A 21,253-nucleotide genomic window follows, 5' to 3' on the forward strand; every position below is an offset into this window, starting at 1 on the left:
ATTAAAGGGGTGGTAAACCACAATTTCACTTTTCTAACTTTAGCTAGTGTGTAATGTTGCTGTTTGAGCATAAACAACATCTGCAAAGTTACAACTAAAGCAAAGGGAGATATCTGCTTTTAAAGATATCAATTTCTAAGGACTACAGCAAACGGCCGGTAGGGACTACTAGACATTCCTCCAGGGTTGCTGACATCACCAGCCCCAATATTTACATAAACCCCTCCTCCGAGAATATTAAATAAGGGGGGGCAAGGCCATTTTGTATCTCTGCGTTGTTGTGGTTAGTAGGCTGGAGTGTTGTTGCCGCAATGCCGACGACACACTGTTATTTTCATCCGGATTGCAGGTCCACTTTGTTCAGCCTTCCTAGGGACGGGGGTGCGTTGCAGTGCGTTTAACATACAGCATGTTATAGGCATGTGTGTATGAGACAGAGGGGAACAGGTCACATTTGCAGCAGATATATGCTGCCCATCATAAATCAAAGCACGAGACAGACAGGGGTCGGAGGAGAAGACCGGAAAATGTGACATAATGGACAATATTCGTCTGTATTTGCAATACACGAGCCGCGGTTCAGCTGCGCGAGACAAACACTGCCAGTGTGAATGCACACGGGCGCGCGCAGCTCCCGCTGCACATTTCATGGAGGAAAGCTTCCACAATCTTCGCGAGTTAAATGCAGGATTCGCACAACGGCTTGTCCTGAAAGATGGATTTAAAAACAGAAGCGGTTTACGGGCCACAACCTGTAAGTATGATTTATTTTATATGTGTTTTCCTGTAATAGTTTGTATTGTTAATTGTACGTTGTAGCAAGGAAGTACACAGATGACAACGCTCATTCATACTTAACGTTATCGGACAAACACCTAATGTTACAAACTTTTTTTTAAAATCTCAACAGCGAACCTGGCATTAGTGTAAATGATTCTTTGATTAGAGATTTTATGTATTGTTTATCTACAGGCATGCTAAACATGGTTCTGTGTTTGATTTGGCTACTATAAAGCCAATGTTTAGTGTTCGTTTTGGGTTAAAAGTTCTTGCGACAGATCTTTGGCTATAATCGTTCTAAAAATACAAAAGTAACAGTCCCATTCAGTAGCGATCACTATAGATCCGCAGTCTTTACTCATTAGGACTGAACAGGTTGAACAGGTTCTGCTCGATCATCTTCACTAAAATTGTCTGGGTCTGATTCGGGCTCAGATTGGTATGGTTTTATTGACGCCATTGTTTCTAATACTACCAAAGCACAGTCAACCGGTAAAGGTAAGGGGCGTGACGTTTCCGACAAACGTGCACTAGGCAGTTAGCAAATCACAACACACTGGGCCAGCTAACCAATCTGAGCCCACTGCGTATTTTTGAGGGACCGGCTTCATACAACCCGGAAACCATCAGACCGTTTTTTAAAAGGAGGGACAGAGCAGTGTAGAATAAAGGTCAAATATATGAAAAATAATGCAATTTTTTAAAAACGAAGCATGAACACATGTTACTGTGCACCCCACAAACACAATCAAGCCTTCGAAAGAATGTGTTTTACCACCCCTTTAAAATAACCTTAAGTGAGCGTTTGATAATGTTAATCTAAAAGTGGGAGAGGGAAGATGCACATGCACAAATAAATACACAACATTGACCAAAATGTATATAAAAAACTGTATATATATGTATGTATATAAAAAAGTGAACGATTCCTCCAATATTAGAAGATGATACACGTTTATGTACTACATAAAATCATAAAAAGATATGAAACTAGATAATAACTTTGATCTTTAGTGAAGCAATATCAATGTTACAGTACTACAAAAGCAATCCCTTTGTAGAAATCACAAAGAACATTAACACGCCAGCCTCGATTTCTTTTTCCCTGCCAAAGAAGCTATAAAGCATTTCAGGCCAGGGGCCCCAGCCAAGAACACAGTCCTCTCCATCTTTCTGCACAGACCATGTCTGTTTAATGAGGGGGCCGTCTTCCAGCTCTAAAGAGCCAGCGCTCAAACACAAAAGGCCACTGCCTGGCTGTGCAGGACAGCTTTGAGCTCTCAAGTGTGACAGACGGGCCTGAACTCTGTTTGTCTGAAGGTTCAACATGAGCAGAGCTGGAACTTTCATGAGAATGTCTTTGTTAGGACCAGTTTGTTTTGCTGTGGACAGCAGTTCTGCAGTTTTGTGTTTCTGTTCACCAAATTTCATAAATACCACATTTATAAATACATATAAACAGATAAATCTCATATAAACAAATTAATCTCAAGATTTTTTCATTGATTCATTTTTAAAAAATACCATTTTATTGTCACTATACGCAAATGACAACTAATATTCCCTGTCATGAAAATAATTTCCCAATGCAAAAAAAAAAAAAGAATGGTCTTAATAAAGGTTTTTTGAAAGATTTTGTGACAACAAATAAGGCATTTTCCAGCACTTACTCCTTTTGAAGTTATCATTCATTTAAAAATGCGTAGCTATGTTGCATAAAAGATTAAGATCCCGTTATGGTTCATTTAAAACTTAAATTTGATGTTTAACAATAAATTGTTATTTTGAACAAAATTTCTTTCATTCTTTGTGCATGTGCTATTAATTATTTGAAGTTTAATGATGAAAGCAACATTTAATCCTCACAAAGTGTTTTGCAAAACTGAAATGATTGCATTTACAGCCAAATGTAAGTAAACAAGGATTTATTTTTTTATTGAAAAGATTTTTTCAACACTTCAAAGTGCCATCACTGATGGAGGATCTCTGTGCAAAGCCTCAACTAATCATTAATGAATAAACTGACTAATCAATAATGAAGCAGTCGTTTTCATTATGGTATTTTATAAGCAATTTAATCGTTCCGTTGTTGTAAAAGTAATGTTGTTGTATTATGTCAAGGGCTGCATGAATTTATAACATGACGGCTTTAGTAATATAAGTCTGATTCGTATGCTAAGCATTAGCTGATTTGCAATACTTTTGCCTAACAAAGCAAACTCTCTTTATTTTCTGTTCCCAGGCCCCACATATAACTTAATATTACATGGCACAGACACATTTTCAATTGGTCCACTCCAGCGTCTACATTGCGAGGTCTACAGAAGTTCACTTCAGTGGCTTTATGCTATGATGACTGTACATGCTCTTCAAAATAATAGTTCATAGTAAATCAATCAAGAAACAACAAAGCTAAAAGCTCAAATCCGATATGTGCATGCATCCATGAAAGCAATGTTTTGTCCAAACAGAATGACATGTTTCTTCTGGTGAAATGCAAATTCTGTGGAAGAACCCTATCTCCGATACATAATTATCTCCTAAAATGCTCAGATTTTCTGAATATTAATCAAATTCAGAATCAAATGTAAATAATTCAGAACCAACAGAGTCACTTAAGACTCAGTTAACAGATATATTATTGTTTAGGACTCTTTACTTTCAGTCACCTGATAAATACACAGACTCTAAATCATGTGACACTTATTTGCTTAACATGCAAAGAATGGGTTTGCCAAGTGAGATATCATCCAGCAGGAAACCAACCATTCTTATCATCAGGCGACATTGTGAATTTCAAACAGGAGAGTTTCCCATATATAGTAGGAGAGGGGAATAAAATAGAAACCACTGGTCAATTATGTAGTCATGAAAATGGTTTCCAAAAGCACAACATAAGAGTTTGATTTATGGTGCAACCAAGGAGGTCTATAAACTCGTACCATTCCCATTCATCTCAATGGAAGCTGATCGGCTGGTGCGGGATCAGAATTGGAAATCTGTTCTATAAACAGTTATAGTTTTCTGTGAAGCCTTGGGTAAACAAACTACAGTGTCAAATACAGTGGTCAAATCATGTTTCTTTCAGCTTCGACTACTAGCTATTTACTACTATTTTGAAGTAGTAATTCATGCCTTTATTACATCTAGGCAGGATTACTGGGTACACTGTATTTTGGGATTAGCCAGTCAGCTCTATCTATGACTTGTAGTTCAAAATGCGGCTGAGAGATGTTTAACTAGTACTAAAAAACAGGACCAATTTACACCGGTTTTACGTTCTTTTGCACTGGTTGCTTGTGCGTTATCGAGTAAATTGCAAAATTCCGCTTTTAGTGTTTAAATCTTCAAACGGTTTGGCTCCTCCTTACCTTTTAGATTTACTGACTGAAAATCGTCCAGTTGTCCAACCAGAGACCAATTCGCTTATTTGGGTAGGCTACCAAATTAAAGGTGAGCTTAAAAGGCGTATTTAAAATTAAAAATGCCAATAGCAATGAGAATTTTCTTTTCGTTTCACCAAAAACATAAAAATGTAAATCCACTGGCTGGATCAGATATATCATAATATTTCAAATTGTACAAAATGTAATGGCACTGTGATTAGGTGGCCGTGAATGACAACTTGTATGCCTGCATTTGCTGTCCATTCTTTCCAGTGCACTTTTATCAAACGCTATACTACACAACATAATCTCTTGTGGAATGTATTTGGGGGTTTCCATACACAAGTTAAATGGTCAAAAACTCTACTGTATTCATTTAAAAGATGGCACACAGGATAACGTCACTGAGTCATGCTTCAGTTTTTATAAAACTCTGAAAGCAGCCATTGTGAGCATGTCAATGTTTTCCCTGTCTAAATAAATACATTTAGATACGCTTCTGTCTCAATCCAGAGTGAGCAGCACGTGCTACACAAAGACCTGCTGCCTGTGTAGAAGGAGAATGCTACTTTATTATAAAGCACTATATGTTCAGGTCACATTTCATCCCAATAAGACATATTTTCTAACATAGAACTGTTTTTGTAACATTCTACTCATGCAGATTATACACATCCAAGTGTTTTATTTTTCGGATCAGGTCTGTTTTGTATTTATTTTTGCTAACTAGTGGTTCAACGGAACACACGGTTCGGATCATGATTCGAATGATCGCGGTTTATGAGTCACGGATCGGATCACTTTTCAGATCAGCAAGAAAAAGAGGGGGGGGGGGGGGTAACTTTGCTTTCCATTTATTACATAAAGCTAACTTATAGTTCTCTGATAACAGCAAAAACTACAAGCTTAACTAATAACAAATACACTAATTGCAAGCATAGATAAATACAATATAACAAAGTTACAAAGTAAGGTCTAACTGTAGTGTAGTATTCATCTCAGTTACAGAAATGTAGTAATTAAATGTAAAATAACATTGTTCACTCACTGTATAAATGTAATATAGAAACATTTTTGTTAAAGCTGTGTTTTGTTGTTTGATTAACATCAATGACAGACAAGAGCAGGTCTTTATAGGCTGCTGTCACTTTAAGACCTGACGCATGGATCCAATTTAGCGATACACATCCGATTTCTTTCTCAACTCTCCACGTTCATTTAAGACACAACCAAATTTGTTTACAAGAATACTTGCCGAGATGGGTATTTAGACAAAAAAATTTGTGTATGTGTCCATCCAAATGCATGGAGACACAAAAGAAGAATCAATTCGGAGTTCTGAAATGCGCCTCTCTGCGTGTGTCCGCGCTTTAGGTGTGTGTGGCTGTGCGTACAGATAACAGCACGTGAGTACCGAATTAAATTCTCCCCTGCCTCTTTCAGTGCTGGAATGGTTTAAAATCTATTGAATGTGTAAACTAGCAAGACAAAACACATGAATCCGCAAATCACAAGCGTCCCAAACCGTGGAGCCTGATCTGTATGGATCACGGATCAACTACGATCTGTTTAACCCCTATGACTAACTAATATGTCCTTGAATGCACAGTAGGGATATGACGGTGAGGAAATTTTCCCACCGGTTAATCGACGTGTGACTAGGGCTGTAATCAACCAAAGAAAATCTTGGTCGACTGAAGTAAAAATGACGTTAGGAAAAAAAACGTTAAATTAATTCGCTGCGCACTGTGCGCAGTACTTGGTAGCCTTGTTGTCGGTAGACATGTGCCGGTAAACGGTAATACGATATACCACAATAATGAACATGCACAATATTGTTATCGTGGGCACTTCAAAATACCGTGAATAATTATTTATTACGAATAATATATTATATGATTTTTAGAATACATTTTAAGAATACTTTACGCATCAACCGTTTAAAATGAACAACACGTCAAAGAGGAACGCACACTGATGTAAACAGACTGTGCATGAGCCGAGCACATGGCGGAACAAGTGCAGGAGACACGCTGAAGTGCACATTCACTCTCAGACAGCAGAGGGCGCTGACGGAACAACAGAAATCCAGCCGTTTCCCCGATAACCCGCGTAAACAAAACGATAAGGTGAAAAGACTTAAGGCTATTCATTTTCAAATTTAAACAATTTATATTTTAATCTGGACTAAATTACATGCACTAGATATTGTTTGAATATGTTCTGACTGTTGTTCCGTCACACACTTTACAATAAGGCTCCATTATTTAACATTAGTTCATTCATTAACAAACTGACAATGAAAAATACTTCTAAAGCATGTATTAATCTTAGTTAAAATGTACATTTCAGTATTTAATAACACATTATTAAAATCAAAAGTTGTAACTGTATTATTTAATGGACCTGAGCTTACACTAACTAACAGTTGCTTTTTTAAACTAACATTATCAAAGAAGAATAACTTCTATAAAAATGTAGCTATTCATTCTTTGTTAATGTTAATGCATTAACAGGTGAGACATTATTGTAAAGTGTTACCTATTGTTCTTTATAATTCTTTTGCACCTAATCTGTTTTAAATATTTGTTTACTTTATACATTTTTGTGTATTGCTTTATTGTATTTAAATGTTTGGTTCTTTTGTTATAAGAAAGTTATTAAACCTGTTATAGTATGACAACAATTTTTTTGCAACTTATTTCAATATCGTGATAATACCGTATACCATGATAAAAGCTTCAGCAATTAATCGCAACATGAACATTTGATACCGGCACATGCCTAGTTGTCCGCCTAAATGAATTATAAATAAACATAAAAAACTAGTAGGCTATTTGCAGTATATTAAATCGTTTTTGACCTGATTATTTTGCACTGAAATGAATCTGACACACAAGTCGGTCGGCTCTGACAGCGTTGCATCATGTGCACCTGCGCAATATCATAGCCTATGATTTCCGAAATTATAGTAGTATGTTGTAGTGATATCATCACAAGAACTTTTGAGGAATATGCAATAAAATGTAGAGTCTAAAAGTCTACGTTTTTAATTTTTTTTTGTTTTTTTCATATGTATTATAATAACTGACAGAAACTATCATTTCAGCAGCTCTGTGCAGCTTGAACATAGGATCAGCTCAGCTTTGCGGCTGAGACACGAATAGACTATTATCTTTTGTTGTCCACTTTAATAAAAAAGGAATATTTATTAAACAAGCCAGATCAAGAGCAGAAACTAAATAAAGTGCATAACTGAAAAATAAAGCATAGGCTCAAAACTAATACAAACAGTGGCCACAGCGCATCGCGCATTAGGCTCCAAATAAAAAACATTGAAATATGGCAAATATACCATTTAATACGAAGCATCAACCGTCTATATAGAAAACATTGACCTGTCCTGTATTGGCAATCTGAAAGACTATAGGAAAAATGTTTGATAGATGCTATAGCCTACTTGGATAGGCTTAAATGGAATCCATAAACTAGCCTAAATCAGTCTATTTGAGCTTAAAGTCCGTACTGCTTATTTAAACGTTCGAAAAGAAATGTCCTCCAATACCTGCACATTCATTTGTAGACCTCAGCGGGGAAAGAAATGTACTTGAGGCATGAAAATGCCTGGACTACACACATCCAGACACAGGTGAAAAAAGCCAGGCAAAGACTGTACCACCTGCGCCAGCTGAGGAAATTCAGGGTTTCACCAGCCATCCTGAAAACTTTCTATCGAGGGGCGATAGAAAGTGTCCTGACTCAGTGCATCACAGCGTGGTACGGGAACAGCACCAGTCACGACTGCAAAGCCCTGCAAAGAGTGGTGCGCTTATCCGAGCGCATCTCAGGCTCAGCTCTCCCGTCTCTGCAGGACATCTACACCAAACGCTGCAGAGGTAGAGCTACCAAAATCATCAGAGACATAAATCACCCCGCAAACTCTCACTTCACCCTGCTGCCATCTGGTAAGCGCTTCCGTAGCCTGATGGCAAAGACTGAAAGACTCAGGAGGAGTTTCTTCCCCCAGGCCATCAGACTCCTGAACTCAGTCACGTGACTCACTTCACCCCCGCACACACATAAACATACAGTCTTTTAACATTAACATCCACATACTGCAATTGCACTGCACTTTACGTCCCTATTGTTACTGCGTAACAACCTGTAATAAACCTTGCACATTATACTTCTTTATATATACATATTATATATTTTATGTTAACCACTTATTTTTAAGTCTACAGTTTATCTCACTTATCATATCCACATATTTTTTATATTTTTATTTTTATCTTATTTCCTATTTTTATCTTTTACTTGATTTATTTATAATTCTACTTTATTCTAATTTTATTCTATTTCTATTTAATTTCTTGTAACTGTTATTTGCACTGTCCATGGAGCGGACCTGTTTACATTTCACTGCCAGTTGTATATTGTGTATATAACTGTGTATGTGACAAATAAAACTCTTGAATCTTGAATCTTGAATCTTGAATCTTGAAAATGCGCGCTCTGAGTCAGCACTGACGGTAGATTCATAGATGACTGGTGCGCGGGCATTTCACTCACGCTTGATCCGTCAACGTCACATGCTGTACTACTCAATTCATGATTGGTCACTGCCAAATAAAAATATTAAAGAGAACGATAAAATAACGTTATTAACCGGTTAATGGTCATTTCAAATTAACGTTTCTGTTCAGAACGATTTAAATTGATTTTGATTTCGTTTTCGTTTTTGTTCCTCTTAAAATTTCGTTCGTTTTTCCGGTTTTTGTTTTCGTTCCTTGAACCGGTTCGGAGCCCTGTTTTTATGTAAAACATACTGTATTTAATTACACACCCATAGACTTGGAAATGGCACACCGATATTTTTTTTTCCTCCTGTTTTTATTTCTGTATTTATTTATTTTATTTTTATTCACTTGCATGTTTACATTTCTTGTTATCTTTGGCGACAGAACCTGCTGCAAACGATGACAAATAATTGTTGTCCATGGAGACGGTGCGAAACAACAACAGAGGGACGAGACGCCACAAGTACTACTTCTGCATTTTTTCATGAGACTCACCATGTTGCCATAGTTTCTACGGCAGTAAAAGCGGAAACTGAGGATAATGCAGACATGACACCATTGACAGGCGATGCAATGAGGAGGGACGCTACACTAGTTAAAACTGCGAATATCTCTGGATTTAAACAATGTTGGAAACATTCGGGATAATGTTAGTACACAAGTGAACAAAATGTATAACGCTGTGCTAGTGGTTTTTGGATATTTGAACGAAAAAAAATCGTACATATTGTGCCTTTAAAATGTCATGAAAATTGTCACAATGCAAAACCTCTTCATGGTCCAAAAAATATATTTCTTCCTTTAGATTTTGGGGAAATATTTATTTTTGAAAGGTTTTGTGTGATTCACCCATAAAAAGTATTTTGAGGCACTTAGTCCTGGATAAAAGAGGTGAACACTGAAGTGTTTACATCCTTAAAAAGGGATTAAATGTCACAATTATATTTGTTTAGAGGCATAAGGACTTCCCAATGTGAACAGCACTTTTCAAACAACAAATGAATCATACGCATGTCCCCGAGTGGGAATAAGGTAGTCAAGCTGTGCAATGTCAAGCGAAAAGAGCCTCCAATTACAGGTGAGCAGAATGTATAAAGCGATTAAAAAAATAACCGTACAACATTTTTTATAAAACATATTTTGGAAAACATATTTAATGGCACATATGTGTACAAACAAAAAAAGTTGTATTGTCTCAGTTTTGTAACCCTGGAGCATTTAGTTCTGAATATCAGCAGAAGGGGTGTTATTGTTGGACAATGGCTATTATCTGTCAACCCGAAAGAGTTTAATTAATCCCTTCACAAAAGCCAAACTCTACTTGACACCAAGAGACTCTTATGCAAGAGCAATTAGAGCTTGTTTCTCTCCCTAAGCAAGTTGCAGTGAAAAATGTAAAACCGACAATTTAGCAAAACTGTCAAGGAAAAAACCCTTTGACTCTTGACGGTTTGTGTATCATGAGAACAAAACCATAACAGACGCCCCGAGCTTTTAAGTACCTCATTGATTACCCAACAATATTCTGTTTTAGAGACAAAGGGTGGCTGTGTTGTTACGACGAACAGTGCCATTCATTTAAGTCCAAGTCATTACACCATTTGTTTTTGAATAAGACTTTTATCATCTTTCTATCAAGATGACTGGCTAATCAGGAAAACTTGGCTGTTTTAGACAATGAGACTACTTATAAAACTGACAGAAGAACACTGATACTATTCATCACCACTGGTCTGTGCCAGCCGACAGAAACACCTGCAACTAATAAAACCGCTTTCTTGATGCTCTCATTACCTAAAATAGTTCAGAAAAGGCACAAGGGCAAAAAAGTGAATGCCTAAACTTTGTACCATGACTTAAGAAAACCAGACGTGAACAATATAGTAATGATTTCATTGGCAACCATCACTAATAAAATGTACACTGTCTCCATGATACACACATGATAAACTCATGCACACAGCACAACAGCACACTATAAACATCCCATATGCAGAGCGTGATTAAAGTAATCATTGACTTTCAGATTCACCAGTTACTGGCCTGGAAACTATAGAGTTAACCAAGCGTACATAATTTCTCAGCTGCAGAGGTTTCTAGCACTCCTGCATCCTCCTTACATGCAGCCTATGTCAGGCAGGCGAGTCGCTCATGCGTGCTGGAGAAAGTGCCGGCTAAATATAGATAATGGTACACCTACAGCATAGCTCTCCTCCACCGACGATGCGCCTCTAGATGTTTCAGAGCCAAACAGAATCCCTCAGATCTAAAAAGGAGGGTCATGGGAAATGCCAGGGACATTCCTTTCTGTACTAGTAACTTTTATCTGAGACTCTTCAGGTAATTCCAAGAACATTGAAGATAAAAAAAACAGGGAAAGCACGTTTTCAAAAAGTTGATGAATTGAAGAATGTCGGTAAGCAAACAGTTGATGGACCCCATTGACTTCCATAGTATGGGGCCCATCTACTGTTTGGGGCCCATCCACTTTTCAAAATATCTTCCTTTGTTTCCAGCAAAAGAGAGAAATTTATAAAGGTTTGGAACAACTTGGGGGTGAGTAAATTATGACAGAATTTTCAATTTCCAAAAGGGTGAACTGTCCCTTTAAGTGAATGTTACAACAAATATATGAATGCAAATATGGACTGCATTAGGTTAGTGCTATCTGTCAATCTGTCATCATTACTCACATTTAAGTTGTCCCAAACCTGTATGGCTTTCTTTCTTCTGTTGAACACAAAAAGGGGATCATTTTAAGAATGTTACAAATATTGGACCCCATTGACTTTCACTGTATGGACAAAATTACTTTTTTCAACATATCTTCTTATCTGTTCCAGAAGAAAGCAAGTCAAAAGTTTGGAAGAGTACACAATGAGGGTGAGTAAATGATTATCCCCTAAAAAAAAACAAAAAACATGCCGCACAACAGGAATGAACTACTTAAGATTTCATCATGTTCCCTGCGTAAACAGGGAACAGAAGGGAATACTTTAAAGTGAGGCTAAATTTGTGCTGAGTGGATATCGGAGTTGCTTCAGCAGCCTGAGGAAAATTACAGATAAAAACAGGAGAATAACGGAAAAGACAGGGAGATACTGTTCCGATTTCCCGACATTTCTGCAAGCTAAGGCTTCTTCCCTACGGCCAACTCTTCTTGAAAAGCCTTCTAATGTAGACCAGCGCTTCCTGAAAAAAAGTGCCAAAAAAGTATGCAAGTGTGCATGTGAAACAGGGAGGGAGAGGGGTACTTGAGCAATTTCTCATTCAACACTTCATATGAAAATCTGTCCTGCTTGACAACTCATCCAAAGAATGTCCAATATAGTCACACTGATCTCTACTTTATTGCACTTTTTCTAGCCTAGTGCACACTGGCTCTGTTTCAGCACTTCAGAACGCTTCAGCAGATGTCGGACTCTTAGGTACTAAATGCTGCCATCATGAGTGGTGCTCTGCTTTGTGGCAAGTGGTTTTGTTTTATCACCGTTTTAGAAGATTCTTAGAAGCACTTACAGACCAAGTTTGAACCCTGGATACAAACAGATGCTTTCTCAGTCTAAAATACAATACAGTAAAATACAATAAAATACAATAAAATTCCTAAATCAATTTATTACGAGAAAAATTGCCTTTTCAAATTGAATTGAAATGGGAATCCCATTGAATCGCAAGCTTCCAAATAACAATCGAAACGAACCATGAAATTTGTGTCAATGCCCAGCCCTAACAACAATTTTACTTTACTAAGACTAGGGGCCAGATTTACTAACAGCTTGTGTCAGCGCAAAACCTCTTTTGGCGTTAAAAAAACTCAGGATTTACTAAAGACACGCAGTGATAAATTAGCGCTTAAAAGGCGTGGACACTGTTATTTTTGTGGCTGACCTTATTGCATATGCATTTGTAGGAGTTTCCCTTTCAGATGCAAAATTCATGAGAGGAGAGTATTTAAAGGTGCCTTAAATTGAAAAATTGAATTAACCTTGGCAGAGTTGAATAACAAGAGTTCAGTACATGGAAATCATATACCGTGAGTTTCAAACACCATTGCTTCCTCCTTCATATGTAAATCTTGTGCGTGAAAAACACCACGGAAAAATAGGCGAATCTCAAAATAACACAGACTGTGACGTAACAGTCGGGATCATTAGTATGTACGCCCCCAACATTTGCATATGCCAGCCCATGTTCAAGGCCAGGCGGAACTGCACAGCCGAATCATCGGAAGTTCTGCAGGTATTGTAAAGAAACAAGCATCAAGCGAGGATAGCGAAAATGGCAGATCATGGAAATAAATGTTATGTTCCAGGCTGTGCAGGGGATGTGAGGACTTCTCATACCCTTCCCACTTATATATACCAAATATATCGAAATTATCGAAATATCGCAAATGTTCACATCGCGATATGCATATCGCAATGGCACGCAATATCTGAATGGTTTTAATATGAACATTGTGAACAACTACTTCAACATTGTGAAAAGTGTATGTTTTAGGTTGATGCATATTAGGGATGCCACAATTCTCAATATAATATTGAACCGTTCGGTACGGCATTCACGGTTCAATCCGCGCTTGTGAATTGCGGTTTGCATTAAATTAATTATTTTTCTACAAATTCTATCATTTGCCTCCATCCCAATACTGAACAACACGACATACATTCACATCACACGTTAGTGGTAGAGTTAGACTCACGGAACACTATAGTTATTCTTATCTACAATCAAGAAAGTTCATTATTTGCATGCGTTTTAAAGCCTTGCCGGCTCATTCACGTGCGCGGTTATGCGCTTTTCCGAGCGTGCGCACTAAACGCCTGTCAAACACATGAATACTGAACTAAGTAGTTGTCTTACTGTGCTAATACTGTCAAATACACACAAGATCAACATAAACATAGTCGGTTATGTCTAAAGTGAAAGTAAAATCGGTGTGTGTGTCTGTAAATTAGATGCACACAGGACTTAAATTGACAGCAGCGCACCTAGTGAACACGTTGTCCTTAAAGGGCCAGTTCACCTCTAAACTTATGTCATTATTTACTCACTCAAAAATTGTTCCAAACCTGTATTAATTTCTCGATGACAGAATTTTCATTTTTGAATTAACTATCCCTTTAATGTTAATACAACAACAAAAGACAAAGAGAAAATCACTCACTGCTCTTGACTGAAAAACTAATACAGTAGCTTTAATAAGAATCAGTGTATATTTTATAGTGAAGTCTATGTAGTGTTTTATTTTTACATTTATTAATTCAATTTCATACTTAAATGCAGCTGTACAGCTCTGAGCTACCAATGTAAATCTTAATTTATATTTATTTTATATTACACAATACACTAGGAATGTGTACAAGGTTTTTTTTTAAGTAAAGTTTTAAGTTTAAGTAAGGTTTTTCAATTCTTTTAAGTAAAATAAAGAAAGAGTATTGCAATAAAAAATAGTCTTTTTTCTCCTTAACCTCTTACTGTTCCTGTCGCCTAAGAATAGAAAGCAAAAAACAGATGTGACAAGCCATCAGAACCGAACCGAAAACCGTGGTTAAAAACCGAGGTATGTATTGAACCATGGACTAACTGTATTGTTGCATCCCTAATGCATATAGCAGAGAATAGACTGGGCACTGCACGACTTATGTGACTTGCTTGACGTTAAAAAGAGTTATTAAACGCAATAACTTGCGAATAACAACTCCTTGCAGTATCGCGCGGTCTGACACACACACCGAAACGTGCGCACAAGCCGCCTCTCTGAAAGCATGTGATCACTTCAGTTCTGTTTCGTGTCTTGTTACACACTCAAACTGTCAAATACACACACAGTTGTGTCAAAATGGCTGTCTTGATTAGTATTCATGTAAACACAGTCGTTAATGCTTTAAGCGAACGATATCAGTTGGGGAAAGAAACCGAATACGTGGCAATAGGATCCGTGCATTAGGTCTTAAAGTGCATTAGGTCTTAAAGTGACAGCAGCCTAATACAGTAAACCTGCTAATACAGTAAACCTGCTAATACAGTAAACCTGCTAATACTGTAAACCTGCCGCTGTCTGTCAAACAACAAAAGAAAACGAGAAAATCACTCAGTGCTCTTGGCTGAATTACCTTTGTAGCTTTATTATGTATCAGTGTATTCAGTGTATATTTAATTTAAGTGATGACTACTGTTTTTAGTTCTAGATAAATAAAAATAAAAATAATCATCCACCCCTAGTTCAGGTGTCTTTGTTTACCTGGATGTTCTTGATGTTAAGTTTTAGGTTGATATAACTATATATTACCAAGTCAAGCAAAGAGTTTTTGGAAATTATATATTGGCATTACATTTTCTGTTTGTTTACATTGATGTTAAAATTATATTGTCAGATTTGTGACATAAATTTTTGCTAAAACACTGCTGGTCACTTTCAGAAGTTGTAGCGATGCTTTCTTTTCCCAGAAAGAATGTGAAACACATAAATTATATCATTCTCATTTCTTCAATATTTTTAAAAAAATATAATTTAAATAGATTTTACACACTTAAAGCAATATTGTATCGCATATCGAATATCGCATTATTTAACAAGTATATCGCATCGCATTTTTCTTCAATATCGCACAGACCTACTTCCCACAAAACAAAACTGTCAACAGGCATGGTTGATGTTTAACTATAACCGGATACCGCACCAATTTAATCCAAAGTTGTTCGTTTGCTCGGCCCATTTCATCACGGACAGTTTGTTAAAAAAAACTTTACAACATATTAACACGCTACCCAGTTCGCTGTTTAGAGTTTGTGATTCAAAGTGAAGAAGCTATCATTTTAAATCACACGGTGACACATTACAATAATTAAAATGTTTTTACAATTCTAAAAACAAAGTTGTGACTGCTGACGTTATGGCGTTAACGTGTAAAGTTAATGTTATAGCATATGCTAGTTAACGTTTAGGCTATTGACGTTACATTTTGCAAGTTCTTACTGAAAATAAAGACAATGCCAATCAGCCAATCAAAGCAGAACTCCACATTACTATTCATGTCCATTCCAAATAAGGCAAAAACAAACCATTTCATTCTAGGGACAAATTCTAGGGTTGTAAATGGTTAAAAATTGTTTTAATAAATCTGGCCCTAAGTGGAAATTTGAATTAAATGTTGTTTGGTCAACATTAAACAAGGATTTGACCATGCTGTAAAGTGTAACAATAAAAATCATCAGGCATTTGGTAGACTTGGCGCCCTCTGCCGGCATTGTTATAATACCTAATGTGCATAACTTGATCATGTTTATATTATGTTCATTACATTTTGTATTTTAACAGTGATGTTCAATAAAACCAAATGATTACGTGCTTTTGATACCTAATTTGAACCAATTATTATTGCGGCATTGTTTTTTATTTTTTATTGGAGAAATATAGAGATTACAGATAAACTGAACAGAAATCAAATCTCAAGATCCTCTGTATTTTCCTTATGTAAACAAAAATCTAACAAGTAATAGTTCTTCTGCAGGTATTAAGTCATTTTTAAAAGTCATTTTAAAGGCTATATTGTTTACTTAGGCTTTATTACCACAGAAAATATTATCAGATTAATCGATTAATCGTCAAAATAATCGACTGATTACTTGATTGCCAAAATAATCATTAGTGACATTGCAAAATGCACTTGCATTGTTGTGCATTTTGTGACTTTCCCGTCATATATTTTGTCAAGTTCTGATAATAGGAATTGAGAAACATACATATTCGATTTAGGCATCATGTATTGTTGGTGAAGATATCTAGTAAAATACAAGAAAAGGTGATATGACAATCATGAAAAAGTGCATGTATACTACAATGATCAACTGTAACTCTACTATCTACTATATTCATTGATAATAAAAATGTAATTTCTCAAGCTGTCACCAAATGTTGTATAGTGGACTATGTGTGCATATGCACTTTTAATAGATATGGATTTTGCCTCCTTTTCAAAACCAACCTGCAGCAGACATGCCCTGAGATGAGACTGCATCCCAATTATCTGGGAAGCTCTCAAGGGTCTGCAGACTATTGCACTGAGATTCCAGTGGTCCAATACAGAGGGCATTGCTCTTTCAATGAAGACAAAATGTTATGTAATCTGCTTCCAGCATCTGTTTTCTGCAATGTTTCATTTATATTCTCCAGTAATTTCTCTTCCACTAAGCCGTATACAAGCCACATTACATCCTAAATCCCTCTTGCAATGAACAGCACTAGGGCACAGGAGCAGGCCAGCCAGAGGGCTTCTATTCAATCTGAAAGTTTTCAGAGAGCTACTTAAAAGCCCTAATGTTCACTCTCTCCCTTCTTGACGTGTGTTTAGTCATTCATAGTAATGAAACCTGCGATACTAAACACATATATAACAGCCTGAAATGCCACCGGCCAACACTGAGCAGCGATTAACGGTGCACATTAAAGTAATTGATGGCAAAGCCAAGAACATGCACAATCAGTGATGTGTAAAACTCCTGCTCATTAAATCAATTCTTTCCAGGGCAATGATTTATTCTTGTTTATGCGTCAAATAAGTAGGACCTGATGCTGCTTTGCAGGTGAACAGTCACATGCAGACTATATTCTGATAACTGTTGCTTCCCTTCTCCATAAGTTGTCTTTGAAAACGAAAAGGCCGAAATCCTTTTTCAGTGACCCATTGATTCTGCATCATGTCCATAAAAATACAACAGATTTAGTAATTCATTTAGGATGATTGGTTGTCTGAACTTCTCAAATTTATACTCTTATCAGCTGTCAAGTTACTAATCATAGAAAATAATGAATAATAATAACAAATATAATTAGTAGTATATTGCAGTTTATTGCAGATTTATTTGAATGAAAAACTACTCTTTACAATAGCAAATGTTCTGAAATAAATGGCCTTTTTGAAATGACGCCTAGACTTTTCTTGACATAAAAGCTCACAGAAGCTACATTACTGAGAGAATCATCCTCATATTTGAATCATGACATGATTAGACATTCAGTTTTATATTTAAGTTATTTTCAGGCTCTTAACATTAAATTATAATATTTTTTTTCCCTAAGTGAATACAAAAAACAAAAAACGTGAGTCACTTACATGTATATTTACATGTATATTACTCTGTTCCCATATTACTTTGAGTTATTATGACTCTTGGGTAGCAATATTTCAAGTGTCTAGTTTAAAATAAGACCAGGTTTATGAATATAGACCATAGGGTTTAAGAGCTGCAGACATTTTCATTTGGGTATATCGTTTTCAAAAAATTCCACAAAAATGGGGCGCTTGTTAAGAGGTTAAGCCCTAAGTATATTTTCTTGCGTATGTGTATAGTCGATCACGTAGCCTATACTCCATTTAAATGCAGGTGGTCAACACGTACATTCTAAAAAGTTTCATCTTTGTCTAGTGTCTGCATGTCTCTCTATTTTTCTCCAGAAGTTATGACCAATAAAAATGTCTCTGTACTCTTTTAAACTAAAGTTACTAACTCATAGCCCCTTAACACACGCGTTTATCGATGGGCATCTGTTGTTGTTGCAGTCTCCAGTATTTTGTTGTTTTTGTTGTTCTGTCCCTTTTTAATTTAATTTTCTACTGTGAAACACTGGCCCGGGCCAGTGTTGTCACCTTATGGAACAACTGATTTGTGCAAAACAAATTCAATGTGCATGTGCGACATGAGTGTAGAAGGTTACAAAAATTGGGCGGCACGCATACAGTACACATACTAATCTGGCACGCACTAGCAAGCTTGCTTTTGGCCCGACAGTGGAAACACAGCTAATGTCATTGCAAATCACTGACGATGTAAAGCCCCTTAACAACTAAAGCACAATTGTAGGCTAATTGAAGTAACCCCACTAAATGTATCTTGTATAAAAAAAACTTGCAAACTCACTATTTCAATATTCAGTAACCACTGTATCTAAGTACTGAATTGTTACTAGTGAGATTGAAATAATTAGGCCTAGTCATTATTGTAATAATTATTAGCTAATACTTAGAAAACAGGTATGAGTAAAAGATACAGTACATTTTTTTAGTAGATACAGTAGGAATGCATATTAAAATGGCTTGCCATAATGGAGCACTAAAGCGCAACGCTGTTAGGCTATATGTCGCTGGTATATTGTTACATGTAAATGTATCTATCTTTCTCAAAGCGAAAGGTAAATTGAGACATTGAGTCAACTCCTGTTACTTGTATACCAATGTTTGTGTCTTCGTGATCCTACTCTTTTACCCATCCCAAGCCTCCAGCACTCTTACCTTGCAGATTCTGCACTCGGATGTCGCTGATCTGCCCGATCAATTCCTCACGTTCAAACCAATCATCCCATTCGTGTCCCGCCATCTGGATCAAACAGCGAGTCGCTCTTTTTAAGAAGCTCTGGTCCCGTGATTTCGGTAGATTTCTCTCTTATAAAGTGTTTTGTGTGGCGGGTGGCCAGGCGGTGGCCATGAGTGGAGTTTGTGGGGGTTTCAGGGGTCTATATCCGAGGAGATGCTGGTATTCGGCTCCCGCATTGCTCCAGTAAAGTTACTTTAATTCCTCGTGACGCACAGGAAAGTCTCTCCAGCGCAGCTTGGAAGAAGAAAATGACAGGGAAATGTACAAGGGAAAACCACCTGGTTAATGTTTGCAGGATTCTCTTTCTGTGCACGCCCACACTACCTCTGCTACTCTGAGGACGTCTCTCTCTCTCTCTCTCTCTCTCTCTCTCTCTCTCTCTCTCTCTCTCTCTCTCTCTCTCTCTCTCTCTCTCATTTCATGAACGAATCATTGTTTTGAACTGATTCTTTTTCAGCTGAACCGATTGGCGAAGCGAGGTGCGAACTATGGAAAGTCAGTAGGCTAGACGTGAGCCTCATAATAATCTCATATAATAGAGAGGGAATACACTTAGCCTATTGATATTGACTTTTAAGCAAGTAAAATGGGTTACATAAATGATTTAAAGTTCCCATAATGATGCTGCAGAAACAGGTGTGTAAAAAACATGTTGTTTATCTAATTTATCATTACCCTATCTTATTATGAGATCTCATTTGTAAATTATATAATAGCTTAACATCTTATTATTGTGTTCAAACCTTGCTAATCAAATAACGCGCCACTTTTAAAAGAATACTCAAAATAACAGGTGAATCATTCGTGCAATTCAATTCATTTGAACGGACCGTCAGAATGAATCAGTTCACTAAAATGAATTGACTTCCGAGCTGCTCTCTCTCGCTCTAAATCGTGCCTGTATGCAGGGTTGTGCGGCGTGTGGGTCGCGTAAAATGCGAAGGACACTGTAGTCGTTCGTACGTGGCTTCGCTGTACATGTTTTACAATTACACAATGACCGAGCTAAATCTGCTTCATGTGATGTGCAAATCACCTACCCACCCCCATCTCGCGAGCACATATCCGACTGACCGTTTGAAGCGAGCTGTAATGGACAACCATCTACTGTCGTTCGTGACCACTCCTGCAGTGCTTTTCTAATGACACCAACAACAAATACTGCTCAAGTCAATCTGATAAGGAAAAAGAATAGTCGATTAAGCCGTAGTAAACTGGTTACTGCTGCAAAAAGCAGTAGCTTGAACTGGTTTTATCTTGATCATGTGCTCTTAATGGAATTTAATCATTCACGAACACGAGTGAAGAGATTAGGCTACTGATATATCCAGTGAAGCTAAATCAGATTCTTAATCAGCAAACATTTTCTTAAAGCTGCAGTCCGTAACTTTTCTTTGGTTAAAAATTATCCTAAATACATTTTTGAGCAAGTACATGCCAGTGTTGAAAACGATCTCCTTACCGTAGCCGGTAAACGGTAAACTTGAAATAATGTGTTATTTGAGTGGTTGTGGTGGATTTCTGTGGGAAATTCGAGCATGCCACCATTTGTCTTTGCGTAATTACATCATGTCTGTATTGCCTACATAAAGATTGAGTCCGGGTATAGTAGTATCGCATGTGAGGATGCTGCAGGTGGTGGATCATTTATAGTCTTTTCTCACAGCAGCTGGAATAATTAAATTTATCGTTTTGATGACGGATTGTAATCCAGAAAGGTCCAAACACAAACAACAATCATCAGTGACAACAGGAGATTCACCCGTAGTCAAAAGCAAAAGATTAGACTGTATGGAAATTGAAATCTACAGGTAATGCTAATAGTACACAAAATACACAGTCACGCAATGCCGATGTTGTTAACATTAACAATTTGAGAAGTATAACAATATTAATAATTTGCATGGTTTGACGTGATGTGAGCTAAGCGATAGATTTAATCAAGGTTGGTAGCGCGATTTATTGTAATGCTTTTTGTCTGACAAAAGTGGCAGACATGTTGCTCACTTGTTCAGATGACATTTTGCGGAGGAAATTCTTATTTTGTTCATACTTCCAAGACAGAATCTGTGATTCCGAAGTACAGTATCCACACAAAATCCTCAACACATTAGATTCATCCATGCTGAG

The 21,253-nt window shown here is 36.9% G+C and overlaps 1 protein-coding gene across 1 annotated transcript in view; it reads right to left on the reverse strand.

Annotated features, from left to right (window-relative positions):
- The window catches only part of clmna (calmin a), a 41,104-nt gene extending 21,659 nt beyond the window's left edge, over nt 1-19,445 (reverse strand). The window contains exon 1 of the mRNA XM_079832622.1: nt 19,042-19,445. Coding sequence (XP_079688748.1) covers nt 19,042-19,126 — 85 coding nt within the window. The 5' untranslated portion in view covers nt 19,127-19,445. The remainder of the gene's footprint in view (nt 1-19,041) is intronic.
- Between the last annotated feature and the right edge of the window lie 1,808 nt (nt 19,446-21,253).

The sequence above is a fragment of the Gobio gobio genome (assembly GCF_949357685.1).
Source record: "Gobio gobio genome assembly, chromosome: 13".
NCBI lineage: Eukaryota > Metazoa > Chordata > Actinopteri > Cypriniformes > Gobionidae > Gobio > Gobio gobio.